The 16613-nt window shown below is 44.2% G+C and overlaps 1 protein-coding gene across 1 annotated transcript; it reads left to right on the forward strand.

Moving 5' to 3' along the window:
• The first annotated feature begins 383 nt into the window (after positions 1-383).
• LOC141148026 (E3 ubiquitin-protein ligase Midline-1-like) lies at positions 384-1742 on the forward strand. Its single transcript, XM_073635183.1, has one exon. The coding sequence runs from the start codon at positions 384-386 to the stop codon at positions 1740-1742; it is 1359 nt and encodes a 452-aa protein (XP_073491284.1).
• Positions 1743-16613: the final 14871 nt, after the last annotated feature.

Raw genomic sequence — 16613 nt, forward strand, 5'->3', positions numbered from 1 at the left:
TCTATGTAGTAGTATCACAATTGATAGCTTGCCTCACAGAGATAGGACCATTGCTCTTTTTTTGCAAGAGAACAGTTCTGTTTGTTCAGTTATATTATATGGACTCTGGTCATCATGTGACACTGTGGCTCTGAAATTTATTATGGTAACCAACAAAAGACTTGTTGCTATGATATCTATTTTATTACATGCTTGTTGAAAGGGCAGAACAGAATTTGCCTCCCGTACTAAGCTATAATACCAGTGTTTAACTTAACAGTTGTAGGAGTTAGGTGTGACTCTTAAAAGCACAACATAAAGAGCATTGCGACTCAAACTTCATAGCTTAAGGCTAAACTTTTTGAAAGCCTCAGATCGGCCCTCATCAAAGATTTAAGAAGAATATGGAACGCAGAGATTCTGCCAAGCAGAAGGAGAAGGAGATTTTCTGCACTTACTGTGTCCAGACATCCGTGCCTGCCACTAAAACATGCATTCATTGTGAAGCCTCGATGTGTGAAGAACATCTCAAGACACACAGCAAGTCTCAAGAGCATGTCATGGTGGAGCCTACCACTTCAATAAAGGACATGAAATGCTCCGTCCATGATAAGATCATCGAGTTCTGTTGCTCCAAAGATGGGGCTTGCATTTGCGTATCATGCTGCATTATTGGAGATCATCGAGGGCACAAAGTGGATCCCCTAAAGGACGCCTTTGAAAAGAGAAAGGCGAGTCTGAAGGACATGTTAGACAACTTGACTTTGGAGAGTGAGGAGAATGAGAACAACCTTGAGAAGCTGCTGAAGATACGTGAAAGTGTTCAAGAAGCGGCTTCTGGTATAAATGAAAGGGTGGCAGCTCTCTTTAGAGATATCAACGAACCACTCGAAGCTCTGCAGACAAGAGCCAACAGTGAGGTCTCCAGACAAGAGCAGCAGGCCACGTTCAGAGTGAATGCCTTAATTCAGCAACATGAAAAAACTAAGGATGAGCTCAGCAAAAAAATAGGCAGCATCAAGGAGCTACACAATGTGACTGACCCATTAACTGTGCTCAGGGGAACTCCTCACGGAGAAACCAAACGTAGAAACTCTCGTCGGTCCAGCAACAGTAACTATGAAGCCAACCTAGCTGCAAGTTTAGACGAGAGCCCAATTTCTCTTATACTACACATGGGACTTCAAAGCTTTGCTGAAAGTGTGCTGGAGCTTAAATCTATACGCCAGTTTTCCAGTCTGAAGAAGACCGACCTCTCCTTAGACATAGATACAGCTCACAATAAAATCATTCTTTCAGGTGATCTTAAATCTGCTTCTTACTCTGCCACCTCTCAGAAGTACACCATGACACCAGAGAGGTTTAAATCCTGTCAGGTTTTAAGCAGCAACATTTTTACATCAGGACAACATTACTGGGAGGTGGACGTAAGTGGGGCCTCAAGATGGATTCTTGGTGTGGCTTGTAACAGCATTGAGAGGAAAATCCCTGGCAATGAGTCTTTTATTGGATACAACGATAAATCCTGGACCATATTTTATCAAAAGTTCCTCGGAGCATCCCACAACAACATCCAAACCACAATTTCTACAGACTCTATAGTGAAATCTGTTGGAATACACCTAGACTATGATGGTGGCTATATATCCTTTTATCAGGTGAACCCAACTAGACATCTGCATACCTACACTGCCACCTTCACCAAGCCCCTGCATGCTGCTTTCTACATATTTGAAAACTGCTCTCTCAGAATTATAGACTAAATGAAACAAAGCGGGTAGTACATGAAGGCTTTGTTTTATTAAGTACTGCTCTGTGGTTTTCCGGTTTTCCCCCTTGGGGAGTTGATTTAATAAAACTAGAGAGTGTGAAACCTGGTGCAGCTGTGCATAGAAATCAATTAGCTTCCAGGTTTTTTTTTGTCAAAGCTTAATTGGACAAGCTGAAGATAGAAGCTGATTGGCTACCATGCACAGCTTCACCAGATTTTGCACTCTCCAGTTTTAGTAAATCAACCTCAATGTGATTTATGTGATACATCTGTAAACAGTTATGTGCCTTCCATATATCTGTTTGGGCATTGGATGTATACCTTGATTGTAACCTCTAAAAACTTTCTGTGAGGGTATGTGTAGATAGATGTAGATACTTTTCTAAGGCAATGAGTATCCTTTGAAAATTAAATTTCGCTATAAATAATTCAAAAGCCTTCACAGGTACAATTGAATAATTTAATTGCAATATGACATGCATTATACATTATTGCGGTGGTCTCAGCAGGGAGCATCGTTAGTTTCAAAAAACCATTAGATAAGAACCTGAACGACCACAACATACAGGGATATACGATGTAATACTAACATATAATCACACACATAGGTTGGACTTGATGGACTTGTGTCTTTTTTTCAACCTCACCCATAGCTCCCAATTGTCCCTGATTTCGAGGGACTGTCCCTGATTTGGAGCAATGTCCCTTTGTCCCTCATTCCTCCTCATTTGTCCCTCATTGTGGTCTGATCTATATACTTGTATATAAAATGCACTTTTTATCTTTCAAATAGTGTTTCCCAGTGCTAAAGCTTTCATCTAATTTCTAAATTGCTGAATTTGTAGGTTTTGAAAGCCAATATAAAAGGAATAGTAGTGGTTAAAAAAAAAGCACTTGTGGATTTAATTAACCTTTTTTGTTAATTCTCCTTTAAGGGACGTGGCAAGGGGCGTGTCCTATGCCTGCATACATTTGCTAGTAGGTGTCCCTCATTCCCATCTCAAAATGTTGGGAGGTATGACCTCACCTACTATGTAACTATGCGACATAGATACAGCAAATCAAATGTTTCTAGACACAAATTTCTACTGCTATATATTTTACATGCTAGGAAAAAGAGCCTTAAAAAAAAATTGACAGTAATTCTTTAGTCTTATGATATTTGAAGATTACAATCTCATGGCTTAATTAAAGATACGTATCATTGTGTTAAAGTAGCACCATGGGCAAAATAAAAAATTAACCGCTTGCTGACCGCTGCAGGACGATGTACCTCGGCAGAATGGCAGGGCTGCACAAATGGACGTACCTGTACATCCCTCTGTTCTCACAGGCTAGCGGGCGCGAGCATGTCGATGTCCGCCGGTGGCCCGCGATCACGGCATGGAGCGGCAGAACGGGGAGATGAAAAAAAGGCATTTCCCTGCTCTGCCTAGTGAAATGACAGGGATCTACTGCTCCCAGTGATCGGCAACAGTGATCTTTGTCATGTTCTAGTGAGCCCATCACCCCTTCAGTTAGAACACACTGATGGAACACACTTAACCCCTTGATCGCCCCCTAGTGTTTAACCCCTTCCCTGCCAGTGACATTTATACAGTAATCAGTGGCTATTTTTAGCTCTGATTGCTGTATAAATGTCAATGGTCCCAAAATAGTGTCAAAAGTGTCCGATCTGTCCACTGCAATGTTGTAGTCACAAGAAAAATCGCAGATCGCTGCCATTACTATTGAAAAAAAAAATTAACAATAAAAATGCTATAAATCTATCCCCTATTTTGTATAACTTTTGCGCAAACCAATCATTATACCCTGCTATTTGTGATTTTTTTTTTTACCAAAGATATGTAGAAGAATACATATTGGCCTAAACTGAGGAAAAACATTTTTTTTTATATATTTTTTTGGGATATTTATTATAGCAAAAAGTAAAAAATATTGTTTTTTTTTCTGCCCATGTGAAAGGGGCCTTAAACACTCTCGGCAGTCATGTTTTATTCATATGGCTTAAAACTTTTTTCCCCAAAAGAAATAGTTGTAACAAAAAATTGGGCATTATTTATTTGTCTTCGACTAATCGTCCTCGTCCATTTAAAGACATGTCCATCTAAGATTATCCTGTCCACAGGGTGACAATGCTCCTGTGGGATTTCACCTGAGAACAAAGTGTTGTCATCCTAATACAGGAAATGGAAAATAATGGACCTTCTGGTAGCATCAACAAGTGATAAAACTATGTTACAGGGGGACTTAAAGCGGTTGTATACCCGCACCTTTTTTTTTTTAAACAAAAAAAACCTGCAAGACAAAGGCATAAATGAGCTAGTATGCAGCACATACTAGCTCATTATGAAATACTCACCTTAGAACGAGGCCTCGACATCTGATTGTGGTCCACGTCGAGGGAGCTGACATGTTCCCTCGGCGTTTCTTTCCGGGTATCGCAGCTCCGGCGCGGTGAGTGGCCAGAGCCGCGATGACGTCACTCCCGCGCATGAGCGGGAATCTTTTTCCCGGCAAGGTCCGGCGGCGTCTGCTGGACCTTCAGCCGGGCCTTCACAGCGCATGCGCCGCTGACTTTAGCGGCTGCATGCAAAGTTAATATCTCCTAAACCATACAGGTTTAGGAGATATTAATTTCACCTACAGGTAAGCTTAATTATAGGCTTATCTGTAGGTAAAAGTTTAAAAAAGGGTGTACAACCGCTTTAAATAATGAGATAATGCTAATGAGAGACTGCATCTTATGTGTCACTTTTTATTTTGTCTGTAGTTACACTTTAAAGCTTTGTGAATTGAGCTTATAGTTTATTTTAATTTTTTTATCAATTTGTGAATATTTAATTTTTTCATATATTTTGTATACGATCATATACTGTAGGTATGGCTATGGAATGCTATAAATAAAAGTTGTAGTTCTAAGAATATATTCTTTGTAGGTTATATGATGTCATTGGCGTAGAGCAGAGGTCTCCAAACTTTCTAAACAAAGGGTCAGTTTACTGTCCTTCAGACTTTAGGGGGGCAGCACTGTGGCCAGCAGGAATAGAAAATGTACTGGAGTCAGTGGGAGTAAACAATGTCCCATCTTTGGTATCAGGGGGAGGAATAGTGCCCCTTCTTTGGTAGTGTGGGGGGGGGGGGGGATAGTGCCCCATGGTTGGTGTCAGTGGGAGAAATAGTGCCCCATCATTGGTATGAATGGGAGGAATTGTGCCCCATCATTAGGGTCAGTGGGAGGAATAGTGCCTCATTACTGGTGTCAGTGGGAGGAATAGTGCCCCATTACTGGTGTCAGTGGGAGGAATAGTGCCTCATTACTGGTGTCAGTGGGAGGAATAGTGCCTCATTACTGGTGTCAGTGGGAGGAATAGTGCCTCATTACTGGTGTCAGTGGGAGGAATAGTGCCTCATTACTGGTGTCAGTGGGAGGAATAGTGCCTCATTACTGGTGTCAGTGGGAGGAATAGTGCCTCATTACTGGTGTCAGTGGGAGGAATAGGGCCTCATTACTGGTGTCAGTGGGAGGAATAGTGCCTCATTACTGGTATCAGTGGGGGGAATAGTGCCTTATCATTGGTGTCAGTGGAAGGAATAGTGCCCCGAGGGTCAAATGAAGGCAAGCATCTGGCCCCCTGGGTCGCAGTTTGGAGACCACTGGTGTAGAGTATCTATGTGTCTTGATATGAAATATGATGGGGTATTTATATAACCCTATAGGGTGAGCAAGTTGTTTATTACATTTTAAAAAGTAGCTGTTCTTAATCAAAAAAGCTTATACTTTATACTTTAGTGCAGGGTGGATTTGATTTAAATCAACTCAATTTAAATCATAGTTTTTAAAGAGCAACTGTCATCTCTGTCCCGCAGTGGCTCCTCCTCTGACCCGCTGTTGACTCCCCGACAGTCTCATTCACTTTAATGGGACGGCTGGTGATGTGGCAGTGACCCAACAAGGTGAGGGACATGGCGGCAGCAGGTGAGTGGATGCCCGCTAACAGGCGCTGCCATGATGGATCTGAAATGACAGGTGCTCTTTAAATGTAAGGCCTCATTCTTGCTGGTAGTTAGAATATTTAATATCTGCAAACAAAATGAAGGTTTCCTATTTAGAGTAATAAGCTGTCAGGTTAGTAAAACAGCGACATCAGAACAGATTCAATCATACAGTTTGTAGTGTACATAGATTTGCAAAACAATGGGATAAAGGAATATTCCTGAACTTTGTTTTATCTCATGGTTACTGTGACAATGTGTGAATGCATCAATGCTGTGCATGTTATCTCAGCTTGAATTCATTGAATGAGTTCACCAAAAATGTAAATATTGCAGAATATACAGCCTCATGCTACATAACTAAGCTCCATTTCATGCGGAATAAACTAAATTATTAATGTATCTTAAGAAAAAAAAATATCTTTAGATAAAATGCTTTTGGAGTAAAACATCTATTAAAATAAATTTGATAAAGTTTAAAAAAAAAAAAAAAAATCAGATTTTTAATTAAAAAAAATCTGATTTAAAGTAGAGGTCCGCTGACCCCTGTAAAAATAAGAGCCAGCAGCTACACTTACTGCAGCTGCTGATTTTTAATAATAGGACACTTACCTGTCCTGGAGTCCAGCAATGTCGGCACCGAAGCTGATGTTTCCATCAGCTGTTGGGTGCTGCTGCCGCCGCCGCCATTGCGCTAAAAGGGGAGGGGGCAGTGTAGCATTACAGGTTTACGCCGGGTCCCTACTGCGCATGCGCGAGGCTCCACTGCGCTCTCCTACTGGCCCAGCGGTGGAGGAAGGAGGAAGGAGGAGGGAGGAGGGAGCTGAGCTGTGATGTAATTTGCCATGGCCTGGACTCCCAGAAGTGGGAACAGGATACCGGTCAAAAACAGGTATACGCTCCCCCTCCCCCACCGAAAGGGGCCAAATGTGGCACCAGGTGGGGGCTGGGGGGGGGAGACAAATGAGCGGAAGTTCCACTTTTGGGTGGAATTCTTCTTTTAAAAAAAAATCTGATTTTTTTTTAAATCATCGATTTTTATCCACCCTGTTTTAATGACAGTAGCATGTATATCTACAGTGTATATATATATATATATACACATATACACACACACACGCTGCTGTCACTAAAGTATAAAGTACAAGCTTATTTGATTAAGAAGAGTTGTTTTTTAAAATATATAATCTATCTATTGAGATTATCGATAGATAGATACACACATACATTATATATATACACACACATGAAAATATAGTAGCCATCTAGCCATTTTAAATGCATGTATAGCCATGTATTTGTATCTTTGAATAGATTAGGAAGTTCTAATATTCTGCTACTATCCTAAAAAAAAAAAAAAAAAAAAAAAAAGAAATGTGTTCTGTCTGTGTTTCTGTTTCCCTCATTACTGGCCTGTCGAGACTGTTGTCACCATAACAGGTAGTTAAGGGAAATCTCCTTAACAGAGCCCCAGAAAGCAATCAATCCCAACAGGGGTTCTAACACTTCCCCACTCTACCAAAAAAAAAAAAAAAGTTGGGCTATTTACATTAAAGTTGTAGTTTGCCCTTTGTTCCATAACAAACTAAAAACAAGAATCAAATGGTATCAAATCTGTCAAATCATGTTTGCTAATAAATATAATTTATTGTAGAGGTTTAATTGCCACTTTATCTTATCGTTCTAGTTGTATTCTTTAATGGCTCAAAGGATTTTGGGTTAATTATTTTCCTTGAAGCCAAGTGTGAAAAACAGATCTGTGTGCATGCGCTGCTTCTTCCCAGAGGTTACTGTAAGCTGCACTGTACTGAACTGAGTATGTTTTTTGAGCTACAGCTAGAGTATAGAAAACTCAGCAGTCACGTTTTCTGTCTTCACAACTTGTCACGCTCTCACTCTCTCATACTGGTCACTGGAAGTTCAACATGGTACCTCACGGCAAAGAACTCTCTGAGGATCTGAAAAAAAAAATAATTTTTGCCCTACATAAAGATGGCCTAGGCTATAAGAAGATTGCCAAGACCCTGAAACTGAGCTGCAGCCCGATGGCCAAGACCATACAGCCGTTTACCAGGACAGCATAGGCGTGCGCAGCCTATTGCATTAGGGTGTGCACTACAAAGCTCAAACCCTCTCACTTTTGAGGCAGAGAAAGGGACTGAGGACAGAGATTCCCCAGTCCCTTTCCCTGGTCATTCACACACTGAAGCATAGTAAAAAAAGAGTTTACTATGCTTCAGTTATGAATGAGCACAGCGAGTGATTGATCACTCATTCTGTTTATTTAGAAAAAGAAGGGGTCGGTAACTGATATATTTACTGGCCCCTTCCCTGCTCTCCAATCTGAAATGATACCCTGCAGCATTCATTGGGAGAGGAGGGAAGCCGCACAGGGTGATTAGGGTGTGCCCAGGCACATCCGGCACACCCTGCGCGCACGCCTATGCAGGACAGGTTCCTCTCGGAACAGGCCTCGCCATGGTCGACCGAAGAATCTAAGTGCACATGGTCAACATCATATCCAGAGGTTGTCTTTGGGAAATAGACATATGAGTGCGCCCAGCATTGCTGCAGAGGTTGAAGGGTTGGGGGGTCAGCCTGTCAGAGCTCAGACCATACGCCACACACTGCATCAAATTGGTCTGCATGGCTGTCATCCCAGAAGGAAGCCTCTTTTAAAGAAGATGCACAAGAAAGCTCGCAAACAGTTTGCTGAAGACAAGCAGACTAAGAACATGGATTACTGGAACCATGTCCTGTGGTCTGATGAGACCAAGATAAACTTATTTGGTTCAGATGGTGTCAAGTGTGTGTGACGGCAACCAGGTGGAGTACAAAGACAAGGGTGTCTTGTCTACAGTCAAGCATGGCGGTGGGAGTGTCATGGTCTGGGGCTACATGAGTACTGCCGACACTGGGGAGCTACAGTTCATTGAAGGAACCATGAATGCCAACATGTACTGTGACATACTGAAGCAGAGCATGATCCCCTCCCTTGGGACCCCAAACACACCTCCAAGATGACCACTGTCTTGCTAAAGAAGCTGAGGGTAAAGGTGATGGACTGGCCAAGCATGTCTTCAAACCTAAACCTTATTGAGCATCTGTGGGGCATTCTCAAACATAAGGTGGAGGAGCGCACTTAGGGGTGTACTCACTTTTGTTGCCAGCGGTTTAGACATTTCTTGCTGTTTGTTGAATTATTTTGAGGGGACAGCAAATTTACACTGTTATACAAGCTGTACACTTAGAGCCAGTTCACATAGGGGCAACACGATTCTGGCCGCGACTTTGCAAGGCGACCTGGACGCGCACCACAGCTCGACTTACAAAGCGAATTCAAGTTGCCTGCAGGACAGGCGACTTTCCAGTGACCAATCAAACAACAATCAGCTCTGTGGGAGGGAGGGGTTTGCCTGAGAAAACAATTTTCTCTTCCTGTAATGTTGCTTCAGTTAAGACACGATCCGACTTTGGAGGCGACTTCCATTAAAATCAATGGGTACAAGTCGCCTAGAAGTCGGATTGAAGTAGTACAGGAACCTTTTCTGAAGTCAGAGCGACTCCAGTGGTGTACATTAAGACGGGTCTCATTGACTAACATGGAATTTGACATGTTGCGCAACTTCAAGTCGGATCCAAAGTCGCCCCTGTGTGAATGGGCTCTTACTACTTTACATTGTAGCAAAGTGAAATTTCTTCAGTGTTGTCACATGAAAAGATATAAAAAAAATTTACAAAAATGTGAGGGGTGTACTCACTTTTGTGAGATATATATATATAATAATAATCATTTTTAATGAAGTTGGATGAAAAGATCAGTGCAGCATAGCACTTTTGATAGTTGAAAAGGAACTTCATCCTACCTGACAAAGTAACTTGTCCCTGTAAACAAATAAAAAAAATAAAATAAAAAAACAACATACTTCCAGGTGCATGGATTCCAGCATTATCTTCTTGCAGGTGTTTTGTCAGATTAGGCGACCTGTCAGAATTTGTAACAGAAGTGACGTTCCACCATCTTGCTACACCCTGCACTCCTCCACAGTAACAATGCAGTGAGAAGGCGGCAAGCGGACATCTTGTTACACCCACCGGAGTCTTGCATTTCACACTTTTTTTTAAACAGTAAACTAAGCTTATATGGTGAAATACAGTATTTAGAAATCTGACGGACTGTTTACATGTTGAATTTTAAAAGCAGCGGCGAGCATGCTGATCTCACAGGTTTGCAAATCTGACAGAACACTGCTGCTTTTATAATTCAACATGTAAACAGTCCAATGGATTTATAAATACTGTATTTCACTATATAAGCTCCTGTAGCGCTTGGTTGCTACTAGTAACTAACATCCAGCATGTCACCCTGCTGCCAGACCTTCATCAATCCCCTCTGAGACAATGAACAGTCATTTGCGTTGTTTTTTTGTTTGTTTATTGGGGGGGGATGTAACTTGGTTGTGGGAAAGGAAATATGGGATGCCCATAGAACAAATGCTTTGCCATCATATTTATGAATTAGAAAGAAAGTTTGAGCCATGAAGTACTGATATACACATAATATTTACAGTCACTTCCCCTGTAGCATGCAGACTATTTCTCCTCTGCGTATCTCCTGCAGACTGTTGCTCCCAGGACTTCCACGCTCCTGCACAAACTTCCGCTGTAGATCATTATTCTTCATGTCACAGCATCCTCAGTTGACAAAAGAGACCAAACAGTCTCAGTTGCTGACTAGGATTGGTTGTACTTTTACTAGGGCAGAGGTCTGCAGTACCTCTTCCTGGAGGCCCAGTAATTAGTAGCATGTGCTGATTAATGGACTACTGTTCCCAGCTAGTCTGGCCTGCAAATCATGTGCCCTTGGGCCACAACGATTTGACACTCTCCCCACAGTCTCTCCACTGGCCTCGCACCCAGCTCCCCTGGCATGCCTCATCCAGAACTCCACTCAATGACCTTTTCCTGCCCCGAGTTCATGATGGAGAACTTTAGCTGGAAATATGTTCCAGCAGCTTCTCCAACCCCTCTGTTCCAGAACACTTCATCCATGGCCGTGTAAGGATGAAGCTCCTTCATCTATGACCATGTAAAGATGAAGTTCCTTCCCAGCTCTCCCTGGCTCCTCCGCTAGGCCTCACACCCCCCCCAGATGGGGATGGGGCCCCTCTTGCTGCCTAGTACTCCAATCTCCACGTCTCCCAGCCGACAACTCCCCCCAGTGGCCTGCCCCCTGCAAATTCCAGTTGGGGGATTTGTCAGAGCTCCTCACATGAGCTGCCTGCCACTCCAGTCCTAGGCCCAGCCCCACTTCCAGAACATTCTTCCTGGAAGCAGGGGAGGCACCTCAGAACTGAAGCACAGGTGGTCACACACTGCTGCACTAACCACTCCCTGCCCCCCAGATCAAAACAAGCAGGCCTAGCCTGAAGCATAGGCCTGCCTAAAATTTACCTGCCTGACAGTTTCCCCTTACAAAAATCCTCACTCTAGCACCTATGGTAGAGGGTGCTACACTCCGTTTACTGTTAAAAATTATGAAATATAAGACTCTGGTGGGTGTAACAAGATGTTAGCTTGCCGTCTTCTCACTGCGGAGGAGTGCAGGGTGTAGCAAGATGGCGGCGACAGAACATCAATTCCATTACAAATTCTGATGGGTCACCTAATCTGACGAAACAGACAGACAAAGTTCTCCTTGCTCTTCTCTGCTCCTGCACAGCCATCTTGAATTGAGATCTCAAACATGTGCAAACCTGCTGCTGGTCTTACCAAAAGTCTGCTCATGTGTGGATGATCCAGCACATGTGCAGGCAGGCTGTGGCTTTACCAGGTTTATAGGATCAAGCAGAGCCACAGTGTGCATGTGCCAAATCTCTCCAAGCATGCACAGACATGCCACGGGGCTCTGACAGAGACCTGCCCCATGTGAGCAAGGTACAGAGTGCTGTGGCAGGCAATGAATACATATAGTCCAAGTCAGGCAATGAAGTTACAGTGGGGCAAAAAAGTATTTAGTCAGCCACCAATTGTGCAAGTTCTCCCACTTTAAAAGATGAGAGGCCTGTAATTGTCATCATAGGTATACCTCAACTATGAGAAACAAAATGTGGAAACAAATCCAGACAATCACATTGTCTGATTTTTGAAAGAATTTATTTGCAAATTATGGTGAAAAATAAGTATTTGGTCGCCTACAAACAAGCAAGATTTCTGGCTCTCACAAACCTGTATCTTCTTTAAGAGGCTCCTCTGTCCTCCACTCATTATCTGTATTAATGGCACCTGTTTGAAGTTGTGGACAGGTGTTTTTTATACTGATAACAAGTTCAAACAGTCACACTCCAAACTCCACTATGGTGAAGACCAAAGAGCTGTTGAAGGACACCAGAAACAAAATTGTAGACCTGCACCAGGCTGGGAAGACTGAATCTGCAATAGGCAAGCAGCTTGGTGTGAAGAAATCAACTGTGGGAGCAATAATTAGAATATGGAAGACATACAAGACCACTGATAATCTCCTTCAATCTGGGGCTCCACGCAAGATCTCACCCCGTGGGGTCAAAATAATCACAAGAACGGTGAGCAAAAATCCCAGAACACCACGGGGGGACCTAGTGAATGACCTGCAGAGAGCTGGGACCAATGTAACAAAGGCTACCATCAGTAACACACTACGTCGCCAGGGACTCAGATCCTGCAGTGCCAGACGTGTCCCCCTGCTTAAGCCAGTACATGTCCGGGCCCGTCCGAGGTTTGCTAGAGAGCATTTGGATGATCCAGAAGAGGATTGGAAGAATGTCATATGGTCAGATGAAACCAAAGTAGAACTGTTTGGTAGAAACAGAACTCTAAGTGTTTGGAGGAGAGAGAATGCCGAGTTGCAACCAAAGAACATCATACCTACTGTGAAGCATGGGGGTGGCAATATCATGCTTTGGGGCTGTTTCTCTGCAAAGGGAACAGGATGACTGATCCATGTACATGAAAGAATGAATGGGGCCGTGTATCGTGAGATTTTGAGTGCAAACCTCCTCCCATCAGCAAGAGCATTGAAGATGAAACGTGGCTGGGTCTTTCAGCATGACAATGATCCCAAACACACCGCCCAGGCAACGAAGGAGTGGCTTCGTAAGAAGCATTTCGAGGTCCTGGAGTGGCCTAGCCAGTCTCCAGATCTCAACTCCATAGAAAACCTTTGGAGAGAGTTGAAAGTCTGTGTTGCCCAGCGACAGCCCCAAAACATCACTGCTCTAGAGGAGATCTGCATGGAGGAATGGGCCAACATACCAGCAACAGTGTGTGACAACTTTGTGAAGACTTACAGAAAATGTTTGACCTCTGTCATTGCCAACAAAGTATTGAGATGAACTTTTGATATTGACCAAATACTTATTTTCCACCATAATTTGCAAATAAATTCTTTCAAAAATCAGCCAGACAATGTGATTGTCTGGATTTGTTTCCACATTTTGCCGCTCATAGTTGAGGTATACCTACGCTGACAATTACAGGCCTCTCTCATCTTTTTAATTGGGAGAACTTGCACAATTGGTGGCTGACTAAATACTTTTTTTGTCCCACTGTATATTGTAGAAAGGTTAAACACAATTTATTCAGGCCCGGCAAGAAGGCACACCTGCCTGGCGCCACTTATGAACTGTAACAGAGGTCTAAAGACTTGAAGCTGCCAGCAACTTCTGCAATGAGGAGCAGACTGCGGCCTTTGCCGGTCCACACCCAAAAAAGGTAAGGCCTCCTGAAGAGAGTATTAAAAAAAAAAAAAATAAATAAAATTATTATATATAAAGTCAGCGCTTCACCCAAAAGTCTAGCAATAAAAAAAGTAAATATACAACACCTTTTCCATTGTTCATAGATCCTAAAGAGAGGTAATTGGAGCCACTGCACTTTCCCTACTCCTCTGGAACCCTTATTTACCTCTACGCACTGTTACTGCCAGACAGGGATCCTGTTCCTATGGCAGCCACTTGCATTAAGCATGCCAAACCCAGGAGCTTGTCAGAGAGCTCACCTTGCTGGTTGTGGTGTTGGCCACCTTGGGGCGCGCCAATGCGTGTTCCTGTGCGTGCCACTGCGCGTGTTCCTGCAGGGGCTGGAGTGCATACTGGCGTGCGGGCGCATGCGCGCACGAGTGCGCCATTTGGTGCCAACCGGCCTATTTAGGTTTGTCAGGCACTCTGTTCAGTGCTGCCTGATCATCAGCTCCCTGTGCCCTAGTGCCGGTTGCCTATCTTGTCTTCCTGTGTACCTGATCTGATGACCCAGATTGCCCTTGGATTCTCCGGTTTGCTGCCTGTACCTGACCTTGGCCTGTTTGACTCCGCTTCTGCCTGCTCCTATTGTACCTTTGCTGCCAGCCTGTTGCCGAACCCTGCTTGTGTCCCGACCTACCGGTCTTGCTCAGCACCTGTTACCAGTGTTCCTGACTACTGACCTGCTGTCTGAAGATCATCTCTGATCCCGCACCTGGATCTCTTCAGCAGGCTCTCATACCATTCCGCACTCTCGTGCCTCCTGTCTACTCTACCAGGGGCCCTGAGTCGGATAAGTAAGGGAGTCTACCCTCTGCCCAAGCGGACTCATCAGTCTGGTAAGTGAAAATCAGACAGAGCTGGAGCTTTAAATAGACGCTGTCTGACTCAAGATAGCTGCTGGAGTTACGTGAGGCATCAGTGTCCAATTGGACACCCATCACAGGAAGTCAGAAGAACCAAAGTTCCTCACAACTTCCTTCTGCATTAGTGGTTCAGTTGAGCACCACCTGCAGTGGGGAGTACAGACTGCCCATGCGCAAAATCCGGCACACTGCCTTTTGGGATGTTTAATGTAAAACTCTCAGGAAGCAGCAGTGGCCAGATAAGTTATAATTGCAAATAGGAGGGGGGAAAAAAAAAAAAAAAAAAAAAGCGAATCATAGTCAAAAGTTTAGGCCGGGGTCAATAACACAGGTGAGCTGCATACATGAGCAGGTGGGGGGGGAATCCTGAGAAGAATCAGGCAAGCTTTCAAGAACACGGATCACAAGAGTATAGTCTGAAGGCCATGACCATCCAGCAATGGTATCATGCAGGCCTCAGGTTTAAATAGGCATCAGATGCCAGGAATCATGTGGCAGGCGTGCCTGAGCCTAAGCATGTCTGGCATTAGATCTGACAGGAGGAGAGAGGGATTTGGTTAAAGCCTCCAAAGCTTTGGAGGTCAGACCCCCCCCCCAACAACACAGCTAGGAAGGAGATGACTTCAACTGACATATGGCACTTCTCTTCAGCTCCAAGCACATGCCAGGATCTCCTTCGCCAAGTCTAGAAGGGCTTTGGATCTGGCCCCCCTGATGGCTACAGCCATAGTGTTGTCTGAGCAAACGTGGACTTTTGCCTGCGACTGCATTTTCGAAGCCTTTGCACGCCACTCTGAGCTCCTTGAGATTGGAAGAGGATCTGGCTACATCCTTGTCCCAGGTGGGCTCCCCATTCCTGGGCACTTGCATCTGTATAGCAGTTTTTTTGGTCCTGGAACTATCACTTGTTGTTCCACTAGCTCCTGAATTCCTTCTAGTAGGGCTCTTTTTTAATGTGTCCTTGGGAGGATTCGTTAACATAATCCTAGGTGGGGCTCTAATGAGAATTCTAGGCTGTAGCCTTCTGATCAGTTTGATGCTGTATGCACTGTCTGAAACTTCCTCCCACTGGAAAATGAGGCAGTTTGCCCCCTACCATGATTCTGGAATCACTTGGTATCTTTGGTGCCTTAGCCGGGAGAGGGACATAGCAAATTACCTTTTTGCCTACCTCTACTGTACCCCCACTTCCTGTTGGGTTCCTACCTAGATTTTTGTTGATTGCTCTGAGGGACCGCAAGGAGGGGGGGGAAATTTTTCCCTGTACCTTTCCCGTCTGGGTTTGACAGGAAGATTCTTCCCTTTTTCCGAGGACCTGGACAAAACCTCATCTAAGCCTGGCCCAAACAATGACCCTTCAAAAGGGCAGACTGTAGAATTTGGCCTTTGAAGTACGATCACCTTCCCAGGCTTTAACCCATATGGCCTTCCTGGCCGAGTTAATCAGGGCACCCGTTTTGGCTGAGGCTTTAACAGAATCCACAACCACATCTGCCAGGAAGGCTACAACCTTTCCCATTACCAAAAGGGAATCTAGGACTTCCTACCCTGTAGGGCGTTTACTAAGTCTTTCTATCCAGAAGTCACATTCCTGGCAACCAGTGAAGGCGGGAAGGCTGAAGCCCTGAGTGGGCCCCCCAAAAAGCCCCAGGTCTTGGGCATTCACAATTCTATTATCAGCCCTGTGCCTGAGAAGGGACCGATCTGACTCCAAAGAAACTCACCATGTCTGACTGGCATAAAGTACTCAAATTCCTAGAAATACCTTGTATGGATTAACAGACTCCTGGGATTAATCATCACTGGGTCACTCCTCTATCCAGCTCATGAAACACCATGCAGCTAGAATCAGAGTGGGACAGTGTTTGAGCTGGATGGCTTAGTGACCCAGTGTCAACTTACCAAGCCAACTGAAAATGCACAGCCTCTTCCCTGTATATAAAAACCTTGTTTTCTCCCACCAATCCCAACAGAAGGGTGGCCAATTGCTCCACTACCCAGAATAAGCCATCCATTGCCAACTCTGACCTGATGGGCGGGAGAAACTCCAGGCTCTGGGAGGGTCCTGACACTGTCAGGATTCACCAAGCTGATAGCTGCATGCTGAGAGCCAAAGCCAGCAGTCAAAGAGTCAGATGTGCCTACTTCCTCTCCAGCAAGGTACTCCAGTGAGGGCCAGAGCAGAGAGCAGTGACAGCCACCGCTCTTCACTCAGTTTGCAGCCCG

This window comes from Aquarana catesbeiana, linkage group LG06 (genome assembly GCF_042186555.1).
Source record: "Aquarana catesbeiana isolate 2022-GZ linkage group LG06, ASM4218655v1, whole genome shotgun sequence".
Classification (NCBI taxonomy): Eukaryota; Metazoa; Chordata; class Amphibia; order Anura; family Ranidae; genus Aquarana; species Aquarana catesbeiana.